Genomic DNA, 18,556 nt, shown 5'->3' with positions numbered 1-18,556 from the left:
CCGGCTTTATCCTAACTGCCATCGAATGGTTTCGATATATGCGTGCTCGTTTCTCTCTGTGTGCGATATCAAAATGCCAGAGTTCAATGTGCAATTTAAATGCAACACAGTGCGATTGGCCCAGTGCAGGTGCAACGATTGCCGGAGCAAATACAGCAAAAATTGAGGCGGAGGAGGAGGAGGAGGAGGTGAAGGAGAAGAAGAAGAAAAAGCTAACAAATGCACACAATTTATATTTAAATGTGCTGCAATTTGCTGCAGCTGCGCGAAGGATGGGGGCATTTGGCATTGCCTGCGGCAATTTTTAATTGGCAAATAAAAATGTGCAGCCAGCGAGAAATGTTTGCATATGAATTGGCCCAGCGAGCTGCAAATTGAAAATTTATTGTGAAAAATCAACGGAACGCCAAAAAGTATGCTGATCATAGAGAAAACCCACACACACACATACATATACATATGTACACACCCACATACTCACACATCCACACACTCCCACACACAGGAAGCATCGATTATTCAAAACATCCGCAATTGCGAGCGCTTATCAACAATAGCGCCATCTAGCGACAGACAGGCGCAGTTTGTCAAAATCATTTCTAGTTTCGGTTGCCCTCCTCTTTTTTTCTCTCTTTTGTGCGTGTGTGTGTGTGCTGCACAGTGTGTTAAGGCTTAGTGTCTATTGTCACACACACTTATCCACACACTCGCACACTCGCACACACACGCACACATACCCGCTTCATTCATATGCATGACGATGTGTCCATTTCTGTGGCTTGTCATTAATGCATAAAAAATGCTAATGGGGCCAACGTTTATGGCGTTGCTTTTGGCTAAAGCCAAAAAGAAAAAAAGGTGTAAACTGCTGTTGGCTCTCGTTGTTGCTCCCGTTGTTGGTATTGGGGCAAATGTGTTGTCGTAATGCCTTTTAAATGAAGTTGTGCGCCGTTTGCCATTTGAAGTTTCCCTTTTTATTATTATTTTGGACTCTTTTGCACCGTTTGCACTGATGGCCGCAACAAACACACACTCACACACACACACAGAGTCATTCAAACTGCGGCCCAAATTGACTTGAGGGTATAATCTGCACTGGCAGATTAGTAGCAAGCATCTTGCTTCTGACTGTTGTAATGCTAAAAGATTTTTATGGCGTAATTCCCTGCGAATTGGCACTTTGACGCTGCTCGTCGCCCATATCTGGACTAATGCCAGGACATGTCGGACTGTTAAGTAAATGTCTTTAATAGCCGGACAGCTGGTACATAGTGATAAGATTGCGTCGATCTAGAAGAGACAACAAATGGGGACCGAGAGAAGGTGATAGGCTGAAGTAGGTGATGGAAGGAGGCAGTGAAAGAGAGAGGGCAAGATAGAGTGACCGAGCGAATGAGAGAGAGAGTGAGAGTGAGAGAGGGAGGGAGGGAGCAAGAGAGTGTGAGAGAGAAGGAAAAATGAATGATGTCAGATAATACATATATACATAAGCATATATATTTAGATAGAGAACATACTTTGATGCATCGATGATAGAGAATCATACAAATTGTTGACTGAAATTTATTAAATATTACATAAATATTTAAAGAAAATGTATTTAATTTATGCCAAATTTAAATGAGCTCTTGTTTACTTCAATAATCTACAATATTTAATTAATAATTAATATTTTACATTTTAGACAAATTTTATTATAAATCCTTCTATTTTCTCTTTCATTTATTCATCTGAATAACAATTTTTTAGCTTTCAAAAAAATCTTAAAAATGGGTTAACATATAATAAAAAATTTCTTGTTAAGTAAATGTATGGTTTTTAAAAAATTATATATTTTATTTTTTTTTGGATAACTATTTTTTTTATTAAGAACAATGAATTTATAATAATAATTTGCTTGTAAATCCAATATAGTAATATCAACTTAACAGAATCATAATATCCATAAATTCTCTCGGTACATTAAAAATCATTAAAAAAGTACATAAAATATATAAAAATGTCAGTTATATGTGCGAGCTAATTGGTTGGCCATTTATTATGCGTATCTTTAAAATTAATGAATTATTAGACAATCATGTCGTTTACAGGGTGCGGGTGGCTGTATCTGAAATGCAACACATCGTAACGTTTAATGGGGCTCTAAAACCCCAGCATGTTAACCATTTCATTAGGTCTTTTTGTCGCTCTTCCGTTTAGTACACGTTTTATGCGACACCATTTTAATGTCATGTTGACGTGTGCCCAGGCCCAGACGCAACTCCCAACGGGGCGCCGAATGAAAAGGTCGCCCCTGAATGGGCGATATTCAATTTACCTGTTCGTGCCAAAACGAAGCCTTTCGCAGGCCGCTCTCATTTTGAGCACTTGACCAACCCCCTCTCCCCGCTAGTCAGTTGGAGCTGTATCTTTATCTTTATTTTCATCTCCATCTTTATCTGTAGCAATATCTGCAGCACCGTCTTTATCTAGACGCGCACCACTGTAGCCCAGCAAGCGGCAGCACAATACAAAACAGATCACCATAGGCCAACAGGAACAACAAATGGCAAACAAAGCTATTGCTGCATGTGCATGCCTCTGTTTACTTTGGTTAGGTGTATGAGTGTGTGTGCGAGTGTGTCTGCCTTTGAGAGCGCGCGTGTGTGTCTGTTTGCTTTAGTGTTATCTGTGCGTCAGCATCAGCGGCGCGTAACGCGAACATTTTTCAAAGCTACGCAGCAATAACCAACAATATCCCAGGACCCAGATACAGATACAGGATACGGACGATAGCTTCTATCGCATTCCACTTGAGTTGCGTTGAGTACGCGTCGTGCTTCGTGACACGACTCAACCTGACCTTTCCAGCACATGTGTTGAGTCTATTAAGTCAAGCAACATATCTAATAAAATACAATCTAACCAGAGCTTGAAGGAATTTAAATGAATATATTGTAATATCACTGGAAAATTGTTTAAAATAATGTCGAGTTGGAGAATTGGAATTACTCAAGTTACTCAATATATTAGATGAATTAATAACAGAACCTAACTTATTGTAATATGACTAAGTCACGACTTGATACGATTGACAAATTACGATTGAGCTCATCTCAAATATTTATTATAAGCTTGCCTTAACAAGACCTAGCTACACCCTTACAATAAATTCAACCTGACTTGGAATTCAGAATCAGATGCGATTTCACACAAATTACTCCAAATAAATCACGAGCAGATAACGTCTTGCACGGGTCCATCTCTAATCGCACGCAGTCGCTTTGGTCCAAGCCGCGCCCATAGCGCGTGCAGAATTCGAGTTCATTTTCATGAAGTTTTCGATTTTTTTTTGCCATTTTCAGCGCTGCGCTGAGCACGACGAGGTCACAAGGCCGAGGAGCAAAGGGTAGGGCGTGTGTCAAGCAGGCAGGGCTGCGCAATCGACTGGGGGGTGGGGTAGAGCCCGAGCCAAAGGCTTGGGAAGGAACTGGGAGTGGGACGTGGAGTGGGCGGCAGCTACAGTCAAAATGGCAATTTATCATTTTGTGCTTAAGCGCGCGGCAGGTAAAGAAATGAAATGAAACGAAATGAAACCAAATAAAATGAAATGAAATGAAATGAAGGGCGGCATGTGCGCCACGTATTTTTAGATACTAACAAGTGATAAAAGGCCAGCACGCAGCTGCCAACACACAGACACACACACACACACAGAGATGAGTGACTGACAAACTGAGGTACAGCTCTGACACCTACAGCTAGGCAGGGCATGCGAGGGGCGTTGCGGGGCAGGGCTGCACTGTTAATGGCCAGACCGCAAGGCAAGTGTGTGGAATGTAGCCAAGAGCCAAATGCTATGCCACGGGCTGAGCTGCTGACGTGGCATTCCACGCTGCGTATCCATCAATGTCTGGCCCATGTCGTCCTGAACGGCTGCTCTCCTGTCTGCCGCTGACGTGCCTGCATTAAGCAAGCCCCACAGAACATGGATCCACACAAAAAAAGAAAAACGAACCAAAAAATATGCGAAAATGAAGCAAAGGCTTGCCTAAATTTTCAATTTGCCGAAATTTGAATACGCTTGCAATAGCAAATATATCAAAGTTGCATGCATAGACAATAGTTTTCAGGGTGTGCCGGGTGGGATAGCAGAGCTGGGTAAAAGAGGAATACATGGCCAAACATGGGATAATTGACGTTAGGCGTTCGAAGTTTCTGTCTGAAGAGAGATGAGAGAGAGAGAGAGAGAGAGAGAGAGGGGAATTGGAAATGTTGCATGTAAACACTCTCACTATCATATGCTCCAATATGATGATATATGATATGGTATATGGTGTTTCATTCCATATGATCTTGTTACACTTCACAGAGCAATATACGTCGAACTATGAAAGAGCTTACGTTAGTAAATTACGAAATTTCGGTCTTATTCTCTCTTCAGTATAAATTTGAAGATCCTAAACAGTGTTTCACATAAACACTCTCAATAAAATGTGTTCCATAAATGAGTATAAGACGTTTCATTCCATATGATTTCGTTATACTAGATTGAATAAAACACCTCGAGCACTCTGAGAGCTTATGTTAAGCAACAGAGTAGATTACTGGAATTATTACGAAGTTTCAGTAAGAGAGAAAAATAAATAATGTTTCACAGAAACACTCTCCCATATATGAGAGAAGAGGTTTTCTTCCTATTGTTATGTACACCAATAGAAATTCACTTCATTCGAAGTGTCTAAGCTGAGAGGCTTGAGGCATAGCTATTAGGCTTATCAGCTTAACCATTTGTATATCTTTATATATCTATATATCTCATTTAAATGTAACAAACGTACTGAACATTTCGTTATGCCCACAGTTAGCGTGTAAGAAGTGAAAAAATTGAAAGGCTTTTATAGGCAGCTGGCTGGGGCGCTGCTCTAACAGAAGCTGCTAAATTTTTTGGCAATTCAATTGATGGCTGGCTTCGCTACGCCCCGCAACTGGCGCTCCCTCAGCCTACACAGCCTAACAAAACTGTGGCACGACCTCGGGGCGTTTGCTTTTAAATGCGCCGTGCCACTTAGTGGATGTTTCCTGCTTCTGCTCCTGCTCCTGCTCCTGCGCCAGTTGGTGCCGCGTGCATTGCGTGGTTTATTAGCTGATCCCACCGGCTTGACAAGCCACTTTTGACGCGCCCCCATCCAGCTGAGCAGGAAGTCTTAGGCGGTAATTTACTTTTCACTGCCCCAACTGGCAAATTATGCAAGACTTTCTGGCTTCAGCCCATCAGCCTTCAGACTTCAGCCTTCAGTTTTCACCGCTTACCGTTCACCGCGTTCGGCGTTCAACCATCAGCGCTTAGCTGTCCGCCTTCCGCCATCCGCCTTCCGCCTTCCGCTTCGCTTTCTGTGAGTTACAGCTTATGCGACAGCCCTGATGAAGAACCACTAAAATTCTTCAAAAGATTCGCAGCCATGATTTTTGTTTATGGCTGACTTGATGACACGCCGCTTGGAGTGATTACATAGAGGAAAGGAAATAAATGGCGTTCGGGGCTAGTTTCTGAAATTCGTTTGCCTTGATTTCGGTTTGCCATGTAAATAGTTGGTTCGTGCTCCTCATTTGCATTGATTTAAGCTGCGAGGGCTTTGTTAAGATCTGCTAAGACTCTGACTCAAGTCTGTCGAAGCTTGGCTTAAGATTTCTATCAAAAGTTCTCTTTGAATTTAGTTTAGATCTAATTTTAATTTAATACATATGTAATATAATCTAAAGAAAATATAGAGCTTATCTACCTTGAAAACTCTTGATGTACTACGAATTTTCCACATGTTTAAAAATAGCTCCAATAAGCCTTTTCACCTTCACCTTCAGTTTCAGTTTTAGGGCGGCAATTTCAACTTCTTATAATCTCAAATTCCAGCAGGAAATTCTCTTCTCAAGTTTCACGCATTCTAATTTTTTTTTTTTTTTTTTTGTTTTTTAATTTTCATAATGCGCTTGGCTCTGCGCTGCAATGATTGGCGGAAAGTTGAGCTTAAAGTGTCTTTCGGGTTTCTTATTCCATCAAAGTTTGGAGCTTCAGTCACAGTCAAGCAGTCAGGATTAAGTTCTTCTGGGCTGCCAACTCGGGTCTCACCTTTCGACTGTCTCACCTGGAGCAAACAATTTCGACACGTGCGGGCTTCATTATTTGCCAAAATTGTCAAAGTTTTTTGCCGTTTGATGCGGGCGAGGCCAAGTGTGAGGGGCAATGACGAATCAGAGTTGGGGCTAAATGCTTTCATTTTTATGATGCTTTTTATTTAGTCAATGACTTTGACGTCGACAACTTTAATCGAAAACAATTGGAGGCTCCGCCCAAAAGAGCACAGCAACAACAAATATAAATAAATATGTGCTGGCGTCGCTGAGGGCCTGGTAAGGTGAGCATTTCAGTTTGCGTTTGCGTTTGCGTTTTGCTTAATGCCGCGTAAATTGTTTTGGCAGCAAAAGTTTTGCGCATTTCGCGTTATCCTCCATTTACATATTAACCCCCCCGCCCGGGCACTGCGGGCCATTGCCTAAAAATAGTTTTCAATTAGTGTTGTGGCGCCTGGAAACTCAATCCCTGCCTCCCCGACCTCCCCCGCATCCATCCATTACCTTGGGGAGTTGTACTTAAGTTTATTTGGGCGAAACTTTTGTTTAGCTCAGCGCAAATTATGCGCATTTTTATTGTAGCACAAGGCGAACAGCAGAAAGACCACACACACACACACACACACACACATGCACAGCGGCCCTTAAAATTGTTTGTTATTTGTTATTTGTTTATCTGCGGCCAAGTTTCCAGTATATTAAAGTACAAAAGCCAGAGAGTGGAGCGCAGAATCTTAACTGAGTAATCATTTATGGGTTTTATGTGGCTGCTGGGCCTTTACAGATTTTTACTGCTGATTCATGCGGCTAGCAAAACCAGCTGGAAGGGGGGGGGGGGGGGGGGGGGTTTAGTGTAAGGAGTGGCTAGAAGGGGTCTTGGGCTCATAGGTCAGGGATTGGTTTCTATGCGTTGGCATAAATCATGACCAGGCTCCATTGCCGGCCACATTTGCTGTGCCATATTTTTATTTTATTAGACCTTTTCCACCTATATTCATATACATATATATATCATATACATATACATATATTTATATATATATATACGTGTATATTCTCATGTGAATGACTGCTGCAGTCGCTGTGCCCACATATTGTGCATAAATCTTTAATATTAAGTAAACATCCATATAAATTTAAATTTATTGCTCGCTGCGCATTAGCCCGTATATGTCGGCACAACATGCACAATGCTCGGCTTAGAGCCGGCCTCTATGCCTGCTGCTTGGCGACGACGGCGACGGCGACTTTAAGTTGAATGGAAATCTATGGCTTTATGGCTTATATACTTTGGTTCTGGCTGCAGAGCTCCCGGCGATTGCGGACCACAAATCCCACTTGTTAACGGGGCAGCAGGCAGCAGAATGAAGGATTATGCTGCTTCTAGCTGCGGCTCAGGTTAGAGTTAAAACGCTAGACTGAACGGGACATTATTTATATTCATTTTTGAATAAACATTGATAATCATATTTCTATTGTTATTGCCATTATCATATGTTATCAAAAATAAAAAATAAATAAAAATATTTTATGTATAATTTGTCAGGCTGTCAATCGATCACATGTGATGGATCTGCCATCATTGAGGGCCTTATATCGTCAACCTTCAAGGTGTAGCTTTGACTGAGCACCGTTCTCTCACTTTCTTCGATCAAATATAATTATCAACATTACTGTTATTATTATCATTATTATCTTTAGCTGTGGTATCATAAAAATTTTGGCATTAATATGATTGTCATTATCATTCTCATTATCTTTCGTAAACTACAGTAGAGTCCGGTTATATCGACTCCGTCCCTACGGTTATTGCGACGAGAATTCTGATCCAAAGATAAATTTATATAAGTATAGCGTCTTCCGCGTATAACGAGGGTGCGTCTACGTATATAATCTTAATTTCTTAAGAAATCCGTACCCTAAACTAATGAGTTCCCTCAATATCCGCGTAGCTAAATAGCGAGCTACATACAGTTAATAATTGCCAAGTTGTTAGCTAGCAAAATGCTCATTGTCATTCCTCACAGACCATATGAGAAGTTGGGGCTTGGGCAACGAAGAAGAAGAAGAAGTAGTTGTAGCTGAAAGACCCTCAAAATGTCAACAATTGGCCTTGTTAGTTAGAGCTTGATTTCAAGTCGTCGAGTGGAGCCCTCTACGAAAATTTTCTTTTCCTTCAACAAAGCAAAAGGAACATATGCCAATCAAAAGTCGGGCCAAAAAAAAAACACACACACACACACATATGATGTGTGTGTGCGCAACTGTACTTTCGACGCGTTTAAAATCGACTCCGCCACTCGCATACATCGCGACTCGCACAGTTCGTTGGCAATTGCAGTGGATTCACCCGCATTTCTTGTTTTTTTTTTTATACCCTGAACCCATTGAAAATGGGAAATCAGGGTATAATGGTTTTGTGAAAAAGTATGTAACGGGCAGAAGGAGGCGTGGCAGACCCCACAAAGTATATATATTCTTGATCAGCGTGACGATCTAAGTCGATATAGCCCTGTCCGTCTGTCCGTCCGTCCGTCCGTCCGTCCGTATGAGTGCGTCGATCTCAGAAGTTATAAGAGCTAGAGAGCTGAAATTTGGCATGCATACTCGTGTGTACCATACGCAGTACGAGTTTGCTTTATTTTTTCGATAAATCGTCCGATAACTTTTTTATCGAGAATAATCGAAAAATTGATTTTGTTTTTTTTAGCCTAATTTGAACACTTTTAAACCTGGAGTCTTCAAATTTGTGTTGTATATAAAGTTAATAGATACAAAGATTTTGTAACTTACAGATTTTGGATACCACGCCCCCTTCTCCATCAATTTGTAAAAAACGCATTTCAAGTACTAGAGACTTGTGCTTTGGAATGTACACACATATTTACCATATGATTACCCTCTGAAAGTTTCATTAAGATCATATGTTTACAAAAGAAATTATTCGACAAATAAATTCTCATAATATTGCCCACACTGCAGCGCAGCCCAAGCGCAGTCGCTGCTTACTGCGCAGTTAGCAGAGCGCAGGCTTATGCGTGCGTGTGGATGCATGTGTATGTATGTGTGCATAAAAGAAGTGCAGAATGATTAGAATATCAGCTTAGAGGGTTCAGGGTATCTCCTAGTCGAGCAGTCTCGACTAGAGTCTTCTTACTTGTTTTTTTTTCGTTTTTTTCCTGTTTTGATGGTTACGAGTTGGAAACTTTGGTGCAGCTTTTGGCATTTTGTTGTGGCAACTGCTGCAAAGGCGTTTTCACATTTTCACATTTTCACAACAAAAGCAACAGCAATAACAGCAGCAACAACAACATTCACTAAAGGCTTACAAAATGCGCAGTTTTTGATTAGGAAAAAGGCCGCCAGGTAATCGCTGCGGGCGCAGCCACAAAAGCCGCTCTCGCTTGGCTGGCTCCGAGTGGCAATGGGTGGGGCGTGAAATCAAATAAATAAAATAAACCACAAGATGACGTCGTCGTCATGACAATGCGAACGGTGCGGGTGGTGCGGGTGGTGCGGGCGTTGTTTTGTTTATTCGATAAATCTATTGCAAGGCGAGTATCGGAACGGGCCGCGGCCGGTGGCTCAGTAACTGGCGGGCGTCCAAACTGAGCGGGTAAGCCGGGTAACCACCAGACACTAGTATTAACGGCACTGCTCAGTGGGCGTGGCATATGTGTGTGTGTGTGTGTGTGTGAGAGTGTGTGTGCCTACTGGCGTTATTATTGATGGTTTCACTTTAACTTGCAGTTGGCTTCGTCTCCGTGCTTCATTAAGTGGCAAGTTCAGAGAGGCCGCACGTCGAGCGCTCTAGTTGTTTGCTGCTTGGACACGTTAGCAACGTTGTCACAGTTATGGATTCACCAACACCGCCAATTGTCATCGACGATTCGAGCGGTTCAGCAATGGACGCCTGCTTCACGGCATTCGACAAGGATGGGTGCGTATCGAACAGACAGAGGACAGACGGACAAACAAAAAAATTTTAAAAATAAAAAAAAAATTTTAAAAATAAATATAAAAAATAAGTAAATATAAAATATATAATTATAAATTTTAAAAATAAAAAAAAAATTTTAAAAATAAATATAAAAAATAAGTAAATATAAAATATATAATTATAAAATGTGATGAAATACTGAAAATGTAAAAAATAAGAAAAATTTTAATTTATACAAAAATGTATATGTATATGAAAAATGTATATAAACTAAAAAATAAAATACGTCAATAATATTAATTCAGAACACGCATTGGAAAATGGCTTAACACATTTTACATATTTATTGACTAATTTCATTATTAATATAATACAATTCACGTGCCGCATGTAAAAGCATTCGAATAATTATTTAATGCACTTTAATTAACTTAAAAACAAACAGTTAAATTGCATCAAATTGCATAAAGTTGTGAAATATTATTAATTGTGATAAGCACATGCAATATTTTTCTTAATAATAATTCTCTTTGTACACCCTGTGGACAGAGCCGACTGCGAAATGGGCATATTGCGATTAAATTAATTAAGCGAAACTCCGCATGAATATTTATTTGCATTCAATATTCACTGCTTGCATTCACATATTCACATATTCATTTAAAGATAATTGAATAATACACAGCATTCAAAAACTGTGGCCAGACTAAAAATTTTATTTAATTATTGATACTTAAATGCTATGAAACGAACATATAGTGGATCTGTAGACAAGTCAAGATATAATAATACAGCGAATTGGAATTGAATTGGCATTAAGTGCCCATTTGGGCTTGGTCAATAGTAAAATAATTCTTGATAAAAGCATTGAACAAACAGGAAAAATGTGAATCATGAAAATAAATAAATAAAATCAAGTGAATTACCAGCATCAACAAGGGCCGTGACAGGTATTAATAATTAATTATGAAAAAAATAAAAGAAAATAAATAAAATCGTTCGATTCATTTGAGGGCGAAATCTAAGTTAATTTATGTACGCAAAAGTTGAATAAAAAATTTATGTAAATGTTGCATAAATTAATTCTAATTGACATTTTCAACAGTTTTATGGCGCCATTCATTTTAAGCGCAAATCAATAAACGTAATCGCATTAATTTTACCTTAATTAAACGCAAAACAAATTGAAAGCAGCTGCTGTTGCCGAGGGCGCGCCCCAAAAACTGTGCTATAAATAAGTGAAATCTGAATGGAACTTAAAGCTCGGCTGCCAACTGACAGCCGGCTACAATGACAAACAACCCCAACTGGCAACTAGCAGCGGGCTTATAGAAACATCAGAGGACCTCCGCTCGCCCTCGCCCCCCCTCAAACACTGCCTGACTCAATGTGCTCTCATCTGATTTTGTTACTAGAAACTAAGTTAAGTTTATTTTCCATCTGGCAGCCGTCTCTATCTTGCGCTCTCGTTTATTTTCATGCCTGATTCACCTTTGCTGGCACTCGACTCCCACGCAGCGATGACCGTCTGAATCTGGCTGAGTTTACGCTAATCTGCCGTGCTCTGTTCCGTAATGACAAGGGCCACATCTACGATGTGCCACACGAACGCCTCGAGCAAATATTCGCTGTCTTTGATAAGAACGGCGATGGCTTCATCGATAGGGAGGAGTTTAAATTTTGTTGGAATCAATGGATAAAAACGGTAAGCAAAGCTTTCAGTATATGTATGTATGTATTTGTGTGCTTAAGCCCATCCACCACTGTTATGTGTCTACGTGATAGTGTGTGATTTTGTCTGTGTGTGTGTGTGTGTGGGTGTGTGTGTGGCAAACGTCTCACCACTCAGTGATTCATATCCGGGGACTCATAAAATCATAAAATGTGATAATAAAATATTTGTCAACGTTTTGCTGCGCGGAAGTTGCGTCATAAAAACCCAAACAGACACACGCACGCACACAGACACCCACACACAGACACACACACATAGTAGCCCAATCGAAATTCGCATCCATTCGCAGCGTTTGCAATCAAAGTGACCGACTCCCGGATTGTGGGTGTAATTCAATCCTGATCAGTCCATGTTGGACGGTAAAATGTCGCTTACAGCAAATGTCACACATCAGGTTGGGACTGTCTGCATATGAGGTTATATGCCTTTCAACACATACACACATACACACACACACACACAGATGCAGAGACAGCCTTAACTGAAACTCCTATATCATATCCCTTGCCGTCGTCATCGTCATCATCATCGCACTGTCCTGTCACGAAGCAACAGCGGCGTATGCAAATGTGATAATCTGATGCTGGGACCACACACGCACGCACACACACACCCACACACACACACACACATATATATACATTCACACATATACACTCTCCTCCACGCAAAGTGATAAAAACGCGTGACAAATAAAATGGCACAGCAAATGTGAAGCGGAGCTGCATTCATTTGGTTAGCTGGCTTCTGGCTCCTCGAGTGGCATTGCCCGCATATTAAAATATCAGAAAAAAAATAAATATATATATACATATATATATATATATATATATATATGTATATTCGAATTATTTTATTGTTGTCTACGGCTTGGCGACTTCATTTGCTGCCTGCTTTCTTCTAAATTTGTTTCAGCGTTTGCTCTTTACATTGTTGCCCACAGTAGCTGTCGTAAAGTTGTGTACGTGATGTGAAAATGTTGCGACTCTTTAAAGCTCCTCAAAAGTCTCCAAGAGCTCTGCACTTCATACATCATGAAGTAAATCACAGTCTTGAAATTAAGTCGAAAATTACGATTTAAATTTGTGGGCCACAAACAATTGGCACAGACTATATATACCTATATATATTTTTTTTTTATTTATTTATATATATATATATTTTGTTTTGTATTTTGAAATTTACGCAAAACAAAAGTTTTTGTTTACGGCGGTATTTTTTGCGGGTTAATGTACTTTTAATATAAATGAGAATTTAATTTGAATTCAAGCCGAAATGCAGAGTGACGAAAAGTTTTTATGTACTAGTATGCAAATTATATTTATATATATTCAGTTACGCTAAAAAGCTGCGTAAATATATACATATATATTTATATGTGTACATATATCGAGGTTCCACGTGATTTTTCTGTGCAAAGCGGAAACTCGCACAAAAAGGGAGTGTGCTTCGGTTGGTGCTTGAACGGAATTCCCTACCTGGAGATTTTGATTCGGATAAGATATCTTTTAATGGAAAATATATATTTAAAGAAAAAAAAAAAAAAAAAAAAAAAATGAAATTGCCAATTGCCATACCAAATATTATCTTATAAACATAAATTTTCTTCAAAATATTATGTTTTATATATCTTAACAACTTCAATTTTCCTTAAAGCAATGAAAATAGTTCTTATTCCCACAGTCTTCATTCATTCGTCCCACATATGTCTTAATTTTTGTATATTATTTTTTCCTCAAACTGCAAAGATTCTGTAAATCCCTTGGGAAATTAGCCATAACCCTAGAAAAGTGATAAAATTTGTTCGTGAATATGTTGGGTTGAATTTTCGCGTAATTTTATAAAGAAAAGTTTTTAAACTTTCCTTGCAAATTGCTTTAATTTATGCATCAAAGTTTTCCGCAATTTTGAAAAGTCAACATGTTTAGGTGAGCTGCTCTTCGGGCAAACTCTCCTCTAGCTATACTTGCATTAGTTTGCTGGCAGAATATTACGTATACGCATGGTAGGTGGCACGCATTGTCTGGCTGGCCTGGCCGCTTGGCTGCCTGTCTGGCTGCCTGCTGTTGAGTGCTGTCCTCGTTTGTCACGCGACAAATTATTCCACAAAAATAATTTCATTTTTGATATGCCATTTAAACGATGATGATTTCGCCACCCTCTCGTGCCAGCCAAATTGTGTAATATTGCATAAAAATTTATTAACGCATATAAAAAAAAAATTGTCCCGGCAGCTGATATAATAATAAAGGGAACACTTAAAAAATGGCAGCCCCCACTCTGCTTCCTTTGGCAACAGTAAATTGTAGGCTTGCCAAAAAAAAAAAAAAAAAAAAAAAAAAAAAAAAAGCAGAAGAAAAGTAAATGACAACAACAACGCCGAGAGCAACAACAATTTCGCCCCATAAAATTGACTTTTGTTTGTATTTCCGCATGAATTGCATAAATGGTAATTTGCAGTTTAATGTTTGTGCCCTGACGAAGAGGGAGTGAGAGAGACAGAGTGAGAGAGGGAATAATAAAACGAAAGTAATGCAAAATGAAAATAAAAACAACAAAAATTGGCAAGCGCGAAATTTGCATAATAAACAAATCAAATGTTGGACGAGACCCGCAAAAACTTAGACGGGCCAAAACTTGCGGCGGGCCCATTTAAATGACATAAACACATAAATAGAACATTTAGCGCCCGTAAATCATTGGCAAATTTATATCGCGGCTTGGAGGTACATTTTACATTTTACAGTTATTCGGCGAGTGTGCGTGTGACTGCGTCCAGCTGGTTATAGAGCGCGTAAACGTTTGAAGTGCGCCGGAAACGGAAACGAGCGCAAATTTATGGAAATAATGTGACTGGCATTCATGCCCGCCCGCCACTCCCAAAAACAATCAACTCAAAGCAAGCCAGGCCAAGGTAGGGCCAAAGGGGCGAATTGAAGGGGGCAGCAGATATTTCAGCAAATTCAATGCAACTGCGTTTACATTTTGATTATATTATTGTGAGATGCGTAATTTATGGGCTTCAAATGCTTTTTAACCAACTGCACAAAAGGTGTGCCTAGTCAGTGTGTGTGTGTGTGTGTGTGCCTTGCCTGTTTGTGCGTAATAGTCCTGGCGCTGTCCTGTGAAGCGTTAAATGCTGCGGTCTCCAACAAGCACTCGCCGCAAGAGGCAGCCAAGCAGCGCTTTTGATGAGGGACAAAGTGCACGAAAATGACCTTTTACACTGAAAGTTTAAGTGCTGGAATTGAAGGCAACAGCAGGGCACAAAAGGACGGCGGCTGCTGGGAAGGAAGCGAGCAGATTGCGGCTTTTGCATTGTACCATAAAGCATGGTTCAGATTAATTAATTGACATGCCGAAATTGCATTTGAAACTTCAAGAATTCCATCCGAAAAGTTCAAAGAACTTTAAACTATTCAGCATAACTTTATAGACTGACTAAGTATCATAGGATTAATTATCTAAGGGAGTATTTCCTAAAGATTCTTCGGGATAAGAATACGTCATTACAAATTTTATAAGTAAATAAAGTTCTACTACTACTACTACTACTACTACTACTACTACTTTTAACTATTACTACTACTAAAAAGAACAGAGGTATATACCCAAATATGTATCATATTTTCGTATATACATATGCTTGGAATGTGAAAAGCACATTTAACTGACCTTTGGTCTTTGTTTACTCATTTGCGAGCTATAAATGTTTATAGGGGGCTACAAAATAACAGTTGATAATACTGAGAATCGCCGAGAAAGGCAGTTGCTAGCTGTTTCATTTTATGTGTGTATGCCATTTCCTCAAACAGTTTTATCTTCATATAATACATTTATTGCCCGGCTGCCACCTGCTCTTAGCCAGAGGCATCGTAAATTGCCAACGGAAACCCACACATATATATAAACACATATATATATATGGGTATATATTTCTAGGCTATGTGCGCTCGCTGGCACATTTGGGAAGCTGTAATATATCATATAAGGCGCGTCATCATATAGTTCATTGAACCCCCAACCACAAAGTGACTCAAAAATCTTCAACAGCTTTAAGTGTCTTACAATGTCTACCGTTAATCTTGGGCTCACTTACTTACACACATACTCACACACATACCCACGCAAACTCGTACATATACCACCACCCACCCACACACACACACACACACACATCCACACACAGTCAGATTGAGCGTGGTCTCGGGTGGTTGAGGTGGGTCGTGCTGCAGCATCGTTTATAATGTCTTCATTTATAGCACAATGTGCCGGCGTATTTTTTATATTTTTTATTATTATTTTTGTGCTCAGTTACGCACCGACACCGAGAAACACGGCCACAGGTTCTAGATGGAAGCGGGCAGAGCTGGCAGTCATAAGGAACACCGCCGCACAGTGAGTGCCAAAAGTCGCCCTACGACTTGTCTGCTCATCGAGCGGAAAATAATATCTTGCTATAAATTTAGCTCCGGTTTTTGCGACGTTGTCGCGTGTCCAGAGAGCTTAATTTTTTCTCATCTCTCTCCGTCTTTTCCTCTCTCACTCACACCCTGTTTTTTTTGGGATTCCCAATCCTCAATCCAGCATCCCAGCAGTTACCGTTACGTCCTCGACTGATGAAAGTTTAACGACCAAAGTTGACACGCTGCGGCGATTATTTAGAAAGTTAATGACTTATAACATACAAAAAGCACCAGCTGCGAGAGAGGGAGACGGAGACAGAGACGGTGACGGAGCGAGACAGCCGGTGCAGGAGAAAGCGAAACAGTTGATTTAGAGGCGCAAGAGTGAGAAAACTGTTGGCAGCTGGGCAGTTTTTGTTTAATTGGATTGGCCAGTTGTCTGACATGAAAAATGCTTTTCCAATAGAAAAAGCTTTCCGGTAGTAGGCATCATTAAATCAAAAGGAGGGAGGGCGAGGGGACAGAGTGAGTGAGAGACAGCCAAGTTGATAGTTAGCTATAAATTATATATACCTTGTGTAAAAAGAGCACAAGTGCAGAAGTGAAACAAAGCGTTTTTCATGTTCTGCAAACAATTAAATATAAATATATATATACGTATATATATATATATATGTTTGCCAATTGCTTATAAAATATGTATGTATGTATGTGTGTCTAAATGCCGAGCATAAATGCATTCTCAGTAGCTTTTTCAGACTCAATTTTATTTGTTCACCATTTAATTAGAGCAGCGAGTCGCAATTGTGTCTTATCTCTTCTCTCTTTGTCCTGTAAGTGTGTCTTGAAATTGTGTCTTATCTCTCTCTCTCTCTCTCTCTCTCTCTCTCTCTCTGTCTGCTAATGTTTTCTTCAGTGCTATGATTATTGCGCTTGGTCGAGGCGACTCTCTTGCTGTGAGCCTTTGTTCTAGCACAATACTGAAAGGCAAAAGATTAAATTGCAGTTGCAGTCTTTTGCTCTGAACTTAAATTTCTGTTTTAATGCAATTAAATGAAACTAATAATAAATGAATATAATCAATATTCACATATAAATTATAGGTAGACGAATTTCATTTATAAGCCTAAGAATATTGAGATTACTATAGAATATTATTTATCAAACAATTAAAGGTTTTTATACCCTGAACCCATTTTCAATGGGAAATCAGGGTATAATGGTTTTGTTGAAATGTATGTAACAGGGAGAAGGAGGCGTGGCAGACCCCACAAAGTATATACATTCTTGATCAGGGCGACGAGCTGAGTTGATTTGGCCCTGTCCGTCTGTCTGTCCGTCTGTCCGTCTGTCCGTCTGTCCGTCCGTCCGTCTGTCCGTCTGTCCGTCTGTCCGTATGTATGAACGCGTCGATTTCAGAAGATATAAGAGCTAGAGACTTCAAATTTTTTTTAAAATGTCCGTAATTACAGCGCGCATATCAAGTTTATCATTAAAATTCGATAACTCATCCCGATCTTTTTTTATCGATAAAAAACCTTATCGAAAACCAGTTATAAAATTATATCTTCTACACCTTTATTGCTAGAGTCTCCAAATTTTTAATGTATGCTTATATGCAATTTATACAATTTCGGTTTTTGTCAAAATTAACCCCCCACCTCTAAATTCACCCCCTCACCATCACTTTTGTAAAAAGCGTATTTCAAATACTAGAGACTTGTGCTTTGGCAATTACATGCATATTCATGTTATAATCATAATCTAAAAGTTTCATGAAGATCTTACGTCCACAAAAAAAGTTATTAAGCAATTAAGTTCTCATAGTAAGCGCACACTGCAGCCCATGCGTGTTTATGCGTGGGTGCTTGTGTGTGTATGTGTTTGTGTATGTGTGTGTGTATGTGTGTGTGTGTATGCGTTTGTGTGTATGCGTTTGTGTGTGTGTATGTGTGTCTGTATGCGTGTGTGTGTATGTGTGCCTGTGTGTGCGTACGTGCCTGTGTGTGTGTGTGTGTGTGTGCGTGTTTCTTCTGTAAGCTGAAAGACGCGAAAAATTATTGAAATATCTATTGCTCCAAGGGTTCAGGGGATCTCGTAGTCGAGCAGTCTCGACTAGAGCTTTCTTACTTGTTCTATTTAAAGCTTAAGCATTTAAAAAAAAAAAATTTAAAACATACACATACAAATAACAATACATTTTCGGCTTAAAAATATTATCTGATATATAAATCCGTTATTTGATACTCAAATACTAACAATAAAAATGTTTTTGCAAGCCACGCAGATTATTGGAATAATTTGTGGAAAAGTTGTACTCTCTTAAGCCGCTTATTGGCACATCAGCTCCAGCGCATTTGTTGTTTT

At 39.6% G+C, this 18,556-nt stretch overlaps 1 protein-coding gene across 2 annotated transcripts in view; it reads left to right on the top strand.

Moving 5' to 3' along the window:
• Positions 1-18,556, top strand: part of Naam (Nicotinamide amidase) — a 37,907-nt gene that overhangs the window by 9,721 nt on the left and 9,630 nt on the right. Inside the window, exons 1-3 of one of the 2 annotated variants that reach the window (XM_089476611.1) lie at positions 9,601-9,724; positions 9,859-10,048; positions 11,567-11,753. In XM_089476611.1, coding sequence (XP_089332737.1) covers positions 9,963-10,048; positions 11,567-11,753 — 273 coding nt within the window. In that variant the 5' untranslated portion in view covers positions 9,601-9,724; positions 9,859-9,962. Of the gene's footprint in view, positions 1-9,600; positions 9,725-9,858; positions 10,049-11,566; positions 11,754-18,556 lie in introns of those variants that run through there. The other variant, XM_089476603.1, reaches the window with a different exon arrangement.

Source organism: Drosophila arizonae, chromosome 2 (assembly GCF_054131065.1).
Source record: "Drosophila arizonae isolate 15081-1271.41 chromosome 2, UAZ_ARI_1.0, whole genome shotgun sequence".
Taxonomy (NCBI): domain Eukaryota; kingdom Metazoa; phylum Arthropoda; class Insecta; order Diptera; family Drosophilidae; genus Drosophila; species Drosophila arizonae.
Note: the sequence above shows the minus strand (reverse complement) of the source record. Positions and strands in the feature narration are given on the sequence as shown.